General features: G+C 40.1%; 1 protein-coding gene and 1 non-coding gene across 2 annotated transcripts in view; one reads left to right on the forward strand and one right to left on the reverse strand.

The window, feature by feature from the left end:
* Positions 1-16,887, reverse strand: part of SLC36A4 (solute carrier family 36 member 4) — a 232,567-nt gene that overhangs the window by 156,882 nt on the left and 58,798 nt on the right. Inside the window, exon 9 of the mRNA XM_007069478.4 lies at positions 6,033-6,202. Within this exon, the coding sequence (XP_007069540.3) occupies positions 6,033-6,202 (170 nt within the window). The remainder of the gene's footprint in view (positions 1-6,032; positions 6,203-16,887) is intronic.
* LOC119565321 lies at positions 11,961-12,101 on the forward strand. The gene has a single exon (XR_005223913.1). It is a non-coding gene; the product is annotated as a small nucleolar RNA SNORA8 (small nucleolar RNA).

A 16,887-nucleotide genomic window follows, 5' to 3' on the forward strand; every position in this document is an offset into this window, starting at 1 on the left:
CATTGGTCACCTTCGTACCTTGTTTAGCCAATTTAGTCTATCATTACAATTGATGAGTGATAATGGACCTCAGTTCTGTTCAGAAGAATTTCAGAGGTTCCTAGCTTCAAATGTAATTCAGCACATACGTTCTGTTCCATACTGTCCTGCTACAAAGAGACTAGCAGAACACTTTGTATCATAGAATATCAGGGTTGGAAGGGACCTCAGGAGGTCATCCAGTCCAACCCCCTGCTCAAAGCAGGACCGATCCCCAATTAAATCATCCCACCCATGGCTCTCTCAAGCCTGACCGTAAAAACTTCTAAGGAAGGAGATTCCACCACCTCCCTAGGTAACGCATTCCAGTGTTTCACCACCTTCCTAGTGAAAAAGATTTTCCTAATATCCAACCTAAATCTCCCCCACTTCAACTTGAGACCATTACTCCTTGTTCTGTCATCAGCTACCACTGAGAACAGTCTAGAGTCATCCTCTTTGGAACCCCCTTTCAGGTAGTTGAAAGCAGCTATCAAATCCCCCCTCATTCTTCTCTTCCGCAGACTAAACATCCCCAGTTCCCTCAGCCTCTGCTCATGTGTTCCAGTCTCCTAATCATTTTTGTTGCCCTCCACTGGACTCTTTCCAATTTTTCCACATCCTTCTTGTAGTATGGGGCCCAAAACTGGACACAGTACTCCAGATGAGGCCTCACCAGTGTTGAATAGAGGGGAATGATCACATCCCTCGATCTGCTGGCAATGCCCCTCCTTATAGAGCCCAAAATGCCATTGGCCTTCTTGGCAACAAGGGCACACTGTTGACTCATATCCAGCTTCTCGTCCACTGTAACCCCTAGGTCCTTTTCTGCAGAACTGCTGCCGAACCATTCGGTCCCTAGTCTGTAGCGGTGCATTGGATTCTTCCGTCCTCAGTGCAGGACTCTGCACTTGTCCTTGTTGAACTTCATCAGATTTCTTTTGGCCCAATCCTCAAATTTGTCTAGGTCCCTCTGTATCCTATCCCTACCCTCCAGAGTATCTACCTCTCCTCCTAGTTTAGTGTCATCTGCAAACTTGCTGAGGGTGCAATCCACCCCATCCTCCAGATCATTTATGAAGATATTGAACAAAACCGGCCCGAGGACTGACCCTTGGGGCACTTCACTTGATACCAGCTGCCAACTAGGACATGGAGCCATTGATTACTACCCGTTGAGCCCGACAATCTAGCCAGCTTTCTATCCACCCTATAGTCCATTCATCCAGCCCATACTTCTTTAACTTGCTGGCAAGAATACTATGGGAGACGGTGTCAAAAGCTTTGCTAAAGTCAAGGAACAACACGTCCACTGCTTTCCCTTCATCCACAGAACCAGTTATCTCGTCATAGAAGGCAATTAGATTAGTCAGGCATGACTTGCCCTTGGTAAATCCATGCTGACTGTTCCTGATCACTTTCCTCTCCTCTAAGTGCTTCAGAATTGTAGCGACACTTAAGCATGCCTTAAAAGCTAACAAGACTATTTTAAGTCCATTTCTTGTTTTTCTTGTCTACAGGAACACACCACATGCTACTACCCAGGAGTCACCTGCAACTCTTTTTTGAGGCGATCTGTGGGTGGTACACAGAAGTTTGGAGGGCTTTGATTCTCAGCAGTTTACACAGCTCCTCCATCAACCTGGATGAGAAGTTAGATCCTCTGTCCATTAGTATTTCCTTTGGTATCCTGACCCTCATGAAGACTTTCATGAGCTCGTTTGCTATGATAGGCGTGTTAGGCATTCATAGCAGAATGGCTTCAGGGTACTGTGTGGCATAGTCTACTATCATCAGTATATAACGGAATCCTGACGCTCTCTTCTCCGAAGGTCCCACTAAATCCATCCCTACGCATTTGAATGTGACCAGAAATGCTTCAGGATCATCTCCTACACCCATTTTTGTGAGCTCGGTGAGCAGCCCTGTGGGAACGGCTTCTCCTATGGGTCTAGGCACCATGACATTGGATGCCCCCTAGGGCTGTAACAGCATCACCATCTGCTGCATCAGGCATTCTTGTTGTGGCTGGTGCTGGGTCACCAGCCCCTGAATTAGCTGTTGTTGCTGTTGGGCCTCTTGCTGTTGCTCCTGGGCCACAGTCTGTTGTAGTATCTGCCCTTGCTGCTGCTGTTGCTGGACTGCCTGCTGTTACTGGTTCATCAGCATCCATTTTAACAGCTTTTCTGTATCCATGGCCTCTTTAGGGTCACTCAGGGTCCAATGATCCTTTCAGTAGAACTTTTATGTGCTCCATCTACACTGACTGAGCTAAGCTGCTCCCTTTTGAGCTCAACCTCCAGTGTGAGCATGCCCAGCAGCGGTGGCTGGACAGGGCTTTCTGGGCCCAGACTTTCTCCTTTACCCACCAGTGTGGGGCTTGTACATCCCATCACATTTTGGCAGAGAAACAGATTTTCTAAAATCCTACACTTACAGAAGCTTGGGAACAATTCTGGTTTAACTCAGAGTTCCTTTATTGTTTTATTAACAATGTTAGGGGTTTAGTGTCTCCTTTGGGGAACAGTTAATAACATACAAAGACACATACAGGGGATGTTGGAGGAATTTGAGCATCCTTAAATTGCTGAACAGAAGGATTTTCACACCTTCCTTTTCTTCTTTGGGTCTCTAATTTATGTGACTGGTCTTAGCTTGGAACACATTGATATTTACCCATAACTTCATTAATGATAGATGTAATCTGTGCTTTTGCATGTGGGAGGTAGTTGATCTTGATTGGCATCTTTTATGGGAATAAATTACTCTTCTACCTTGCCCCAGGGAACACTCTTATCCAATTAGGGGTTTGAGCATGTTGACTATAGCTCATCATAGTCCAATGGCCTGGCACTTTGGTCTTGGAATCACAATGAAGAGTCCAGTATAGTGTGCACATGTAATAACCTGATTCATTGCTAACCACAAAGAGATGTCTCCTGAAAACAGGATGCAAGAAGGTGTCATGTGATAAGGAGCTGATATGCAAGCTTCCACTTAGACCCCAGACATAAGTGTTTAAATATAATTAATGGCTAGTCAGCGTTGAACATTTGCTCATTTCCACACATTCTCATGACAGTGCATGAATTAAAACACTTGGAAAGTAGTTTAAAAGGTGGGGTCAGAGTCTAGGACATTTGAGTGACTTTATCCTAATAACCTTTTGCTTACATACCTAAAAGCTCTTTCAAACATTTCTTAGCTTTACTAACTTGAGCTAACGTTAACTAGAACATTTGGCCAACTAAAGGTACTCAGGCCTACATCCAAATATGGACTATGTTACCTACACTATCTAGGATCTTTAAATACCCATATAAGCTCCATCACAGAGCATCTCACAAGTATCTGAAGATAAGAATAAAGCCAAACAGTATCTTTTTCTTTCTTCTTTGCCATTCTGAAGGAGACGTAGCTTGCTTACAAATGTATTTAAGGTGAGAGCAAGTAAAGAGTGTGGCGAGTAAGCACAGGGCCTAAATAAGCCAAATTAAAAAGATGAGCTTGGATTAAATAAATAGTTTTATTGGATATCCATCCCCAGATGTGGCAGTATCTTATGGTTCATTGGAAAGCAAAGCGCTCCAAAGTAAAGGTGTCAGGGGTTTCTTTTCCAGCTTTGAAAGCAATGTCATTATATCCTAGAGCATAAGGAACAAATTCTTTTCATTCTAGCCAACATACTTCGTTATTGTTGTTCATGCTCAGATGTCTCTTCCTTTTACAAATTCTGCTAAACTATTAGCCTCAACAGTTTCTTGTGATTTCCAGGGAATTCCAAGAGTTTACAATAGGATAAGTAGCAAGGTATAGTAATTCCTTTTGGCTGTTATCTACACCTTTTCTGTCTCATCGAGTGTATGCCCATTCATGTATTATGATTCAAAACTACTAGGAGCACCCATTTGATTTTGATTAAATGATGCATAAGCTCCCTTTCAATTAACAACCTTTTTTAGCTGAAAATTTCTTTATCACAATCATCTCCTCAAATTCCAACACTATATTATCTTTTCCATCTCTCAATATATGTGGAACATTCTGTGACCATAATAAATTTACTCAAAGGTAGACGAACAATCTTTCTATGTATCTATCCAATTCTCTTATATTCCATCCCCTTATATATAAAGGACACTATGTTTTGTTTACAAATGGATATCCAAGCAGACAGTTTTTATGAGATCCACTGGGAATGCCACATTACATGGGTTTATATAACAAAAGGGTGCTTAAATTTATCTGCCATTCAGTTGGGCTTCAGGAGTTGACATGACTTTGAAATGAATGAGACCTCCAACAAACTCCTCTTGGTGTTATTGTTCCAGTCAATAAACAGTCATATCCCTCAGCAAAACTGACTGCTTTCATAAAGTCTTCAAAAAATGCACCAAACCAACAGACAATACTATTTTTTTATTGTTTAACATTTCATTACTTAAGATTTTTTATTCCAACTTTTTTTGTGTGTCCATTTGAGCAGGGAGTGTGACATTTCTATAATATTACAGTGATAAGGACACCAATGGAACGTGCTCCCATGCTGCTCCTCACATTTGGGAGGAGCTCCTCATTAACATCCAAAAACTAACCAATTACCATCCTTCAAAACCCTTTGCCCTTTACCTACAAAAAAAACTTGACAAAAGTTAAGCTACTGGCATGCTGAAATCATTACCCATCATGCTGGCCAATAATGTCTCATTGTTTCCTTGTATTCCCCCATCTCTCTGTATCCATCTGTTACCTCTTGTCTTACTCTAAGATTGTAAGCTCTTTGGGGCAGGAACCGTCTTTTGGTTCTGTGTTTATACAGCACCTAGCACAATGGGCTCCTAGGCAGTACGGTAACACAAATAAAAACAATTTAGTAATTACTGTGCATGCAGATCATATCTTTGCAACAGAATGGCCAAAAACTCAGTACAGCTTATGTTCTGCAGATATGCTAGAGATACCAAAAATTTAGAAGGAGATCCTATATTCTCAGAATTTGCAGAATTTCTACACACAGAATTCTGGCATCTCTTACTAGAAGACTGTTTAAGTGTACACATAAACCATACTAAAATTCAGCTTGGAAAAGTGCAAGCTAACACATCTGAGGAAAATTAATCTAGGTCACAGATACTCAATGATAAGGAAAAAACTGGAAACCGGTAATGCTGTCAGAGACTTAAAAGTGTAAACAGGAACACAGAGCATATCAGAATGGGGCCATATAATATAATTATAGTGCTTAAACTATTCTCATGATGTAAGAGAATTCATGTGAAACTTTAGTATTTTAATTTGAGGTGTAACTTGACATGGCCATGTAATTTCTGGATAAACTGTTCATCCTTAAATGGAACCCTAGGTGTCTTTAAAAAGTGAGGATCCATATGTGAAAATAAAAAAGGCGACTGAATTTTTAAATACCTAAATAGGTAGTCCACATATCCAGGGCTTAAATATTAAGTGCTGACAAGGATACATTAGAACAAATAGTAATGGTTCTTTTAAATCAGGTACATAATGCATCTCTGCATCCCAAGAGGAAAGTGGAACAGGTACCTCTTCAAAAAACTTCATTTGCATGTGCTAAAGATGTAAGTGTACATGTAATTTAATTTTCAAGGACTGGTAACTCTGCATATGCAGACGCCTATTGACTCACATTAACAGGGGTTGCTAGAGAAGCTAGAGCAGGCTCGCAATTTTGCAGATCATCTGGTTTTGAAAGTGTAGCTCTGTAAAGTATCTCAACTTCTGCATAAACAAACATCTTAAAAATTATGCTATGCAGTCACAACTCAGACTTGTCAATCCTCCTATTCCCTTTCCCCTACTGTATTCAGCTTTCAGTGTCACCCATTTTAGATCCTGATATAAAATACCAAAAAGTTCTTGTATTTGGAATGTAACCCTCCCTCCTCCTCCCCCGCCACCCCCCTCCCCCCCCCACAGACAACATTTAATCTTTGAAACTCCTTTAGAGTAAGAATTTTAAATCATATATGTCCACCTACCATACTTCTTGTGGCAGGTTTAAAGTTATGCTGCCTTTGATTTCATCCCCAAAGCGCAGGTATCCTAGAGTGGATAGAGTGATATACAAGGACATAACAATTCCCATGCCAATGTTCAGTGCCTGTGTGAAACGTTGGGTTTCTTTCATTCTATTTTCCAGAGGGAGCACCTGAAGAAAAAGAAACAGTACATAACAAGAACACTGAGTCAATGATTTTCAAATGCTCCTGCACTTTATCTCTTCTCTCTAAGAATTTTTTCCTTTAAAACTATTTCTTAAGCTGTCTGGTTTTTATAATAAGTAGTACTACCGAAGGATCCAAAGCAGTTCACATATTTGTTATGTTGTACACACACAATGGAAGAATCACTTCAACCACGGAAAAGGAGCCATCTCTAGAAGAAAGCAACAGCTGTTTAAAGGCACAAAGCAACACCACGCTATAGTTTCGGTCAGGTATGTCCAGATGAAAATGTAGAGTGAATTGAAATAGTCAGAATGGAAGCTATTCATACTAGAATCAGGACACAACAGGTAACACACCTAATCTTATGATGACCTATTGGTTCATCCCTAAATAATTCATCACTGCTGAAACCAAATTACATAGTAAATCACCTTTCTAGGGAAGTAGGCAATAAATTCTCACAGAAAGACGAATGATGCTCTCATTTTAAAAGAAAAGTCCAACTGGTCTGCACACACAGTATTTTAATTCATATTTAACCCATGTACCAAAGATAGTGAAGACATTCCTAGACAAGCATATTTTTGCTACATCTTCCAGAAAAGCTGTAAGAATTTATCAGAGTAAATCTGCAAAACTTAGCAGTACTGAAGCATCTTTGAAGAATGGAATATCAGGAGATTCCTCAAGCTCTTAATGTGTTGCGACACTTACTGAATAAAATCACTTACAACATCTGTGAGCTGATGCTGGCAAAAGTTTGAGAAGTAGACACCTCACTCATCTTCCAAACAAAGATCTGACAAAAATTACAGAAGGATAAGAAAAGCCACCCATTGTGGGTCAGATACTTACTTGGTGTAAACTGACAAAACTAAATGCTATTGTGATTTACACTAGCTAAGAATCCAGTCCATACAATGTGTTTGATTTGGAACCAGGATGTGAAAGGCTAGTTTAATTCAGAGCTATATTGCAAATCTGGCTCAGATCACAAACGAGTATAATAGGGACAAAAAATGAGTAAAAGAGGGTGTGCTCCATCCCTGTCCTTTGAGGCCCCAGAAATGTCTCAGACTCTGTCCAGTAATGGAAAACTTCATGTGATTTATTTACATTCACATCACCAACACCAATACAAGCTCATGCAGCAAATTATTTACAATACTTCTCTACTTTTAGCCCTTTCCCATAGGCCAGAGGGGAACAGAGATCTCCCTTCCATCAGATCTCTGAACACATTCAGCTCAGCCAGCCCAGACCCTCTCTCCCCGACTTCCTTCCAGTGTTCTTCTTATATCCCTCAGCTGATGGGCTAATTGGTTCATCAGCCATCCCAGACTGATCAGCTAATTAGCTACACATCCCTAGTCTGCTTTGTCCTAGGGAACTGATTGGTGCCAAGTGATCAGAGTGCTGGGTCACTTTTTAGCTTCTAGCCTTCTCTCACAGGACTAAACTGAGAGCAAATGTATTCACAGCACAAAACCACTTAAAAACAATATAATTCAGTTACTACTTAGAGACTCCAGAGTTGATATAGCAAAAAAAATTTTTTTAAATGCTGCAGGTAAGGATTAAAGGGCAGCTACAAAATTGCATCCTGCTCCTTTCACTGCCACTGATATCCAATGATTCCCTTAGCCTACTACCCAATGATCATGTTCTTTAAAATGAGATACAGAGGGGGGCTAGGATTGATTTTTTTATTATTTTCAATTCATAACAAAGGTAATGAAGAAAACAGAATATAAAACAATTTCATTCACCAATTAAAATACAATATACAGAATCATTATTGTTAAAAGAAAGAGACGGAGGACATGCTAACTACAAAAGAAACTGAGGACAGCAACAGGGCCACACCAAGAACTGAACCAAAAAAAGAAAAAAACAAGCAGACCAAAGAACATATAATCTCACTTGGACAGCACTGTCTTACCAATGTACATTATTCAGTGAGATATACTTTATATAAATATATTATTCCTTCATCTATTGTTATATCAAATGAAGATCATGTTTAAAGGTCTTTCGAGTGCTGCCATTTCCAACAAGTCACTCTACCCCACCTTGGTATGTGACATATAAACTCTCATCTACTTTTGAAGAATCAGTCACTTGGCTGCCAAGGTAACTTGAAGAATCCACAACTCCTGCTCATTTATTCAGGTTTCTTTTTTCTGAACTGAAGTAGCTTACAAGAATCACTTATGGCTTCAAGAGAATATCTGGATGCACACATCCCTCCGAAAAAATTCAGACCCTAAAATAATGTGGATTAAGGCTCTAGGGGACTGCCTTCACATCACAAATAGTCCTCTGTGTCTTTGATGCCAAATTTAAAATTATCAGAAGGGGATCTAAGTGGATGCAAAAGATACTGACTTCTTTACATCACACTGTATTATTCCATTTAGGAGAACCTTTTACTTCCTTACCCTACGTTTGGTCCATAGATGGTTATTTCCTGGCTTTCACCAAATACTAGCACTGCCAATACAGTACATCTATTTATATTTCTAACACACTTGCCATTCTGGGGGTAGCCAATACATTTAGGGGCAAAATGGTACTCTAAAAAGTTACCTTATTTAGAGGCATTTCAAAATTTCAGATTTTGGAAAGTTAAAGAATCTGTATGTAAGAAGGAGAAATACAAAAAAGAATCTTAACTGCCAGCACAGGTAATTTTCTTGCCACAGAGATCAAAATTGCTCACTCCTCCAAAAGGATTCAGTTTCTGTGGCAGTAGAGAACCTCTGAAGTGGTCTCCTAACGTTTTGCACTGAAAATTGCTGAGTAGAACATGTAATACTGCAGATTCTTTTGCTTTGCCGTCTGCTTAGTGGCTTGGAACAGAGATTGCTGTGGCACATTATCTTTACTGAGAATTTGGAAGAGCATAACTTTGTGTGACTTTTCTCCCCAAGTTAGTTTGTCCAGCTCCCTGGCTTTCCTACAAAACTATTCTTTAATGCTAAAACTTAATTACAATGGATGTAGGAATTATATTTCGTGCTGGGTTAGGCACAAAAGTGCTCATTTGATAACTAAATGTTTATTCTCTGGTGAGTGTGAACGGGATGAACTTTCTGCACAAGTTTGACCATGCTCACTCTCTTCAGGGAATCCCAGTATGTGCAAATTGCTACAATGGGCTGCCTCTTCCAGGCCCACCACTTCGACTCACAAGGACTTACTGCCTTTTGTTTGCCTGACTTCCAGATACCAGTAGTCTTCAAATAAGTCTTCCATCATTGATGTTTGATTTTTGATGTTTCCAACATGGGACGTTAGTCCTCTGAAAGTTTTTTGCACAAGGAAGGCAGTGACTTTAGTTTCTGCACTGTCCTAAGATGGATGTTTCAGCGGGGAAAAACATCTGGTCTTTTCCCAGAGCTTTGCTGCTGAGTTACCTCTCCTCCTCCATTTTGTCTGACAGGAGAGGACTACCAGAGAGGTTAGGTGTACTGCTTAGCCTTCTGAGAGAGACTGAAATTTTGCTGGGTTAGTCACTGGTAAACTGTGGGAGGCTTTTAGGAAAAAAGCCATGATGTAATTTCAGAATACAGGAGTCAACAGGGGGAACTCAGCTCAAAGTTCTTCCACTGACATCACTGAAAGATTCCTTAAGATGTTTTTTAAGAGGATAAAGTTGAGTTGCTATGCACTCCAGTTCCATTCCTCACAAGGAGCTGGGGTGAAGTTCCCTACTTGTTTGCCAAAGTCAGATGCAGCTGTAAGCAAGAACGGCAAACTACTATAAAAGAATAATAAATACAGTGTACAGTGATGATAAAAAACAGACACCTCTCTAACTGAACCAAACTGCAAAAGGTTTAACAGATCTTAATGTGGATAAATATCATTGTCCCCAGGAAAGTGATGTGACTTGTCAAAGGTCACAGAGGAGCTTGAAGCAATAAAACAGGGAGCTGGAAGAAATCATGATGAGAAATACAACCTAGATCTCATATTTGAATTGAAAAAGTTGAATATGTATTCTCCTTGCTACCAACCACAGCACAATGGAACTTCTTATTGGTAAATTGCAACTGCTCTATTAATCCATTTGATTACTTAGTCTACAATCTTCTTAAAAAAACAGAATTACTTTCTAAAGTTAAAAATGTGTTTGATCTAAACATTTTTTTAATTTCTTTGGAAAAACACAAGATCATGGCAATCAGTTGAATGCAGATAAATACGCTCAGTTCCAGTGCAGAAGCATTCATATATTTTTATTTTTATTTTCTGATTGAATTACAGCATCCACTGTGCCATTTTATTTTCCATTATACCATCATGTTACTCTGTGTGTTTAAACATTAATGATCATACTCTGCAATACCCATGTTTCACCGTGAAAACAAAGAATGAAGTAAGAAAATAACTCTGGCAGATTACAGGGCTATTAACGGAGACAAAGTGTGAGTCTTGCTATTTAGCTACCAAGTACACGTGTTACTCAGTGGCTCATTGACCTTTAATCATGTCACATTTTACGAACAGATGAAAGAACTTACTACATGTACAAGATATGTTCAAACATCACCAACCTCACTTTAAACACTACAACTTGTGTTTAAGCTTTGAATTTAAAGGAATACAAGCTACACAAACTGAAGAAGAAATAGAAGATAGTGATACAGTCAAAGAAAGATACAGATCCATATACTTGGGCCTTGATTCAATATGGCACTGAACTATGTGCGTCACTGATTTTAGTGACAATACTGCTGAATCAGAACTTTAATTACCAAGATACCACATCCAACTTTCAACCATGCTCATTTATGGTTCCTACCAGGCTCTGTCCAGTTTGAGCTGCCTCCATAACTGCAGCTATTGTATAAACGGTAAGGATGTGTAATATAAAAAAAAAAATCTTATTTATGTGCCTGCTCTTGTGTTGTTGCTGCTGGCCATCATAGGTCACATTGCATCTTTATTTCTCTTCTAAGCTTTTCTGGATCCAAACACTGTACTGAGCAGGAGCATGGGTTCCCAGTCACAGTTACTGCCATCAGAGTGAGATGCTTTCCTTGACAGATGGCACCAAATAGAGTACATGGACCATGACCTCATCTCATCTAGGACCAGGTTCTGGAAGGCACTGAGCATTCTCCAGTCACACTGACTTCAGTGAGAATAAAGGGCACTAAACACGATGCAGGACTGGTCTGTATATAACAAGCAAATAACCATTTATAAGAAATCGAAATCTACCTACACTGGGACTTTGTCTTAATGACAGATTTTGGAACTGACCTTTATCAAGGAACTAAGGCTGCTCAAATAGATCCAGGGAATGGCCCATGTTGCAATGGACGGAGAAGGAAAACAGGAGAACATGAAGTAGTGCTGGTTATTTCTAACATTGTATTCTACTGTTGGTCACTTATTTCTCCAGTGGTTGAATAGTTTTTCATTATCAACTTGATTCCAGCCGCTGTACAGTCCCTGTTGCGATGACTGCATGGAGCCTAACATTCTACCTGAAGGCAACAGTGATAAGGCATTTTCCACATTTTCTAGTCTCTTAACTTGATTACATTTTGGTTTTTGAAGAATTGCGTTGAACAGGCTTTTTTGCTGGTGCCAGAAATTAAGTCACTTTTCTTAAATCCTTTTTAGTGATTTTCTTTAAAGATATTAAATTTTAAACTAGATGACTGAATGGCATTTTGAAATGGAAAAAAAAAGCACACATCTGACTCACTTTAATTGAACTGTAGCACTGTATGCTGTCTGCACCAGACCATGTTCTCTTGAAGGGATGTTGAAAAGGCAATGCTACACTAATTCAGTATCTCATATTGATGGCTTTCATGCTGCTGTATGCTAGTTCAGCCACGTGTTTCTGTGGATACAGATAGCTTTCATAAATCTAGTCCAGTGGTTCCTGAACTTTTCAGTCCTGCAACCCCTCTATCACATATATAATTACTGCATGACCCACTGGTGTGATACATTACGCTAAAAGGAGAGGCCATGTGGAGCAGGGCTTTCCCCTCACAGGGTAGGGAGGGTGTCGGAGGAGAGAAAGTCAGGTATTATGTACTGGGACTTTCCCTTGCTTTTCTTTCATTTTACTTTTGTTACTCTGCCTCCTCTGTGGTTTCTCTCACCCGCTTTACATGGCCCTTTCCTGCCCCAAGCACAGCACAGAGTAGATGAGATACTTTAAATTAACCCACAGTAGTTACTCTCTAGGCTGGGTTGTCTTCCTTATGTTGTTTTTTTCCTCTTGCCATTCTGCAAAAATAACCCATCCCACTTCCTGCTTCACCAGCCTGGAGGTTTTTGGCCCATACTGTTTTCTTCCTGGAACTTAAAAGCTCGGTTCATTGATTACATACTTCTCTTCCCTGATTATATATGCCTCTTAAATTACAAAACTTAAAAATATGACCAACTTGCTCAGATCTTCCCTAAAAACCAAACGGCAACCCAAAAAATGCCTGAAATTCCTTGGCTGAGAACCACAATCTAGCCTTTGTAATAACTCAAGTAGTCAGATATGGTCACTTATGCTACACATTTTCCCCTATATTTCAAATAGTGTATAATCGTTGGAATCACTACCAAAAAACTATGTTGTATGTTCATCACCTGCCTGGAGTATCTTAGTACAATCAGACTGTGATGAAGCTTAGAAACTTCACACCAGCATGGAAAGACTTATAGAGAACCTATCGCTCAGTTAGCCCGCCTCCCTATACCTGCAGCCAATGACAGGCTTGGAGGCAGAAGAAAAGCAGAGAACCTGACTCAGTTCAGGGCTGACTGGTGAAGAGTTAGCTGCCTCCCTGCCTGAGGGGAGTGTCACTAGCCAGGACAGCGACTGGGGAAGAAGCCCTGTGTCCCTGACCGAGGGAGACTGCTGACAAGACCGAGAAGTGCCCAGCATCTGAGTGAACTGGGTGATTGAACTATAGAGATGTTGTGGGGTTAGGTCCCACCAAACTTACAGCTGCCTGCCCAGAAGAAGCTGAGTGCACGGCAAGAAGCTACCCAAGGTCCAGAAGAGGGCACTACTTGAGTCGAGTCCTACAAACTGTTAAAGGACATGCCCCAAACTTAAAGGACAGTGGTAGGAAGTGGCCCAGGGCAATGAACTTAGACTCTCTGCCAGGAGGTCCCTGTTTGGAGGTTGTTTGCACAGGGCCCTGGGCAAGGACCTAGTGGAGTGAGGACCCGGGTCTGCCTACTACATCACCTTAAGGACTGAGGCACCTCAGCCAGGGAAACAAGGGGCTGAAGTCAAGCATGCCAACCACTAGGCCGCCCAGCCTTCCATGCACCCTGTTACACAGACTTAGCACCAAGCTGCAGGGTACTGTCCAATTCCAATTTAAAATCTCCACTGCACTTTTTATATGATTTGACTTAAGAAATACAAACACAAGCAGATTCCAGATAATCAGATAAGGAACGATTTAGCTTCTGTAACCAGTAAGAATTAAGCCTAGATTCTTCAAAAGCATTTTTTAAAAAATGTTTCAATTCTTACATTTTGTTTTTCCTCTTCAGAAAACTGCACTGAAGTATCCTGATAAGAATGTGGTAACTGTCCCTCCCTTCTCTTTTTAATTATCAGTTTCAATTAAGAGCCAGACTTGGCAGATGCTTTGTTTCTGTTTCAGATACAAATTGCTCACCAATTTTCCCAAATACAAATAAAGCACAGTTAGAGAAACAGAAAACATTTATTTGCTATAATTTATCAATGTTTCCCTTTCTCACAAAAGACATCTACAGTCAAGTGCTCCTGTTACAAAATAAGTCTCTTACAGTGAGGCAAAACGTAAAATAATAGAGTATGATAGGAAAAATAGCACTGAATTTTAGGTGCACAACTATCCACTCGATTACTAAATTACAGAGATAGAGGAGCAGATCCTCAGCTAGAGTAAACCTGCATAGCTTACCTCTTGCCCATGGATTGTAGCCTATTTACACCCCAGTGACTTCCCCTTTGACCACATTCAGTGAACCTTATTCAAAAGAAGCCACATGCCACTTAAGTGTCCACCTGACTCTTTGCTTCATCTCTGCCCACCTACAGGGGGAAATGGAAAGATAATCTAGTGTGCATACACAGAAAAACTGGGGATAAAGACCCACCATTTATTTGGAGAATATGGGCCTCCATATTTTGGCCAAGAATTGAATGGTTATGTAGTCTTATCCCTACTGTCTCAGTCCTAGAGGTGGTCCTTCCAAAAATACAGCGAGTCACCCTGACTATGCCAGATGCTTTTCCCACAGCAACAGAGAAAACCAGCATCAAGCATCCCTCTCTTCCAGCTGACACAAGAGAATGCACACAACTTGGAAGTTAGTAGTTCAAAAGTCCTTTTCTTGTAAAGCACTCTGACCCCACTGTGATTACAGCACAAGTGAGACAGTGATGAACACACAAAGGGCAACATATTACTTCATGATGTAATATTCTCATGTCCTTAAAATGTCTCTTCCTTGATAACTTTTCCCCTCAGAGTCTTCAAATCCCTTTCAGAGTGATTGTTAAGAGTGAATGTTTGATTTTTAACCACTCTTTATCAGATCCAAGCAATGTTACTGAGCTGTTTCTTTCAAAGAACTTCTCCATATGTGGGGGTGCATATGTTCTGAATGTCTCCCCTTGGTTTTGGGACACCATTTTTCAATGAACATTCAAAGAGGTTATTTAGTGTGGAAGTGCTTTATGGCTAGGCAAAATACAATTCTAATAGTACATGTTATTTTTACCTTTACAGTAAAATCATCTAAAGTACACTTTGAAACAAAACTGTAGCTCAACTATGCTTACTCCAGAGAAAGAGTAAAGAAACTAAAAGAAACTAAATTCTGACACATACAGCAGATTTAATTTACAAGGCTAGTATTTTAGTTTAAGATTTAAAATACAAAACTAGAATTCTACCAGTACATAAATACTCTGCATTAATACTGCACAGTCAATAAAGAGATGATTTATATGGAAAAACAATTTCTATTTTAAATGGGAGTGTTAAAGTGCTTTGAATCCCAGAACAGCTAAGAAACTTAATAACTAAAACCCTGATCTTGCAAACTATGCAAACAGGACTACTCATATTTGTAAAGTTACTAATGAGAGTAAGGGTTTGCAGGTTTGAGGCTTAGCATAGTAATACTGACCTGCAACAAAAATAAGATTAATGGTTCCAACATAATTGTACCTGGTGCTGTGGCATTACTACAATTTTCAGATTGTTTGGCATATCTGAACTACATTGTTTAAGATTATTTTTATGGGCTTTTAGTTTATTTGAGACATGCAGACAGCTAGTGCAGTATCTACTGAACATTATTATCCTGGTGAAATATGTGTATCAACATTGCATGTAAAGTTATAAATGTAAACTGTATAACATTGCTGTAACATGTTCCAGAATTAGAAAAGCAGACCCAAACCAGTTTTTCAGTGACAAAGACACGTGTCTGGGAGTGCCAGTGTATCAACAAAGTCAAGTGGGCTATCACTTACTTAAGCTTTCTCGAGCAATGGGAAGATGTGAATGAGAAATTTACATTTAATTACAGGGCCAGTTCAGACCTCATGTCCACAAGAGACTGCTTGTCACCTTCACCCCAGCAGGAGGTAATCCTGAAAGAGGGGAGGGTGGTATAAGAATGAGAGACAGTGGCCTCGAATTTACGTCTCTCCTCCATCTCTGCTCATGACATCGTTGACTCTCAAAGAACTGAACTAAGGGGGAAGAGGCCCAGGCTGAAAGGAGACCCAGCCTGTGAAATTTACTGCAGTGTATGGTGAAGCAAAACCTTTCATTTTTAAATTCACTTAGCTTGCTAAGTTAGGTATTAGCTTGCGTTTTACTCTTTTATTTTCTTCTGTAACCAATCCTGATTTTTATGCATCGTCACTTGTAATCACTTAAAATCTGTCTCTCTGTACTTAATAAACTTACCTTATTGTTTTATCTTAACCAGCGTGTTTGGATTAAAGCGTGTGGGAAACTCCATTTGAGGTAGCAAGGCTGGTGCATATACCATTTTCCTTTAATAAAAGATGGACTTTCTATGAGCTTGTACTGTTCAGAAGGGTACTGAGCAGCACTAGATGCATATTTCTGGGAGAACAAGGCTGGGACTAAGAATTCGCGGGTGTCACCCTGTATGTAATTCATGGTGACTGGCCAGAGTGCTCATGTATTTAGCTGGGAGTGAAATGGCACACCAAAGGCTGTGTGAGCAGGCCAGGAGTGGATGTTCTGACAGTGTAAAAGGTACCCCTGAGAGGTTAGAAAATTAAGGAGACCAGCTGTTCAACAGTCCAGATTGTACCCTGGGGAATGTCACAATTTGCATCTTTAAATTTACAATAATCTAACAGTAAATGTTAAACAAACAAGATGTGCCTTTTGCCTAGCAGCTACACCCAAGGAATGGGGGGTCACATGATCTCGATTCTGTTGCCATCTCTGACACTCGCTATGGGGTCTTGGACAAGTCACTTCATCTTTCTGTGCCACATCAGTGAAATGGGGAAAAATACGTATTACAAACCTCTAGCATGAGATGAGGGTTCATTAAGAACCGTGAGATCTTCAGAGAGGCAATACGACCTTTGGGAATATGGTATGGAAGCATCCTCACAAGTCCAACACTTTGA

The sequence above is a fragment of the Chelonia mydas genome, chromosome 1 (assembly GCF_015237465.2).
Source record: "Chelonia mydas isolate rCheMyd1 chromosome 1, rCheMyd1.pri.v2, whole genome shotgun sequence".
Classification (NCBI taxonomy): domain Eukaryota; kingdom Metazoa; phylum Chordata; order Testudines; family Cheloniidae; genus Chelonia; species Chelonia mydas.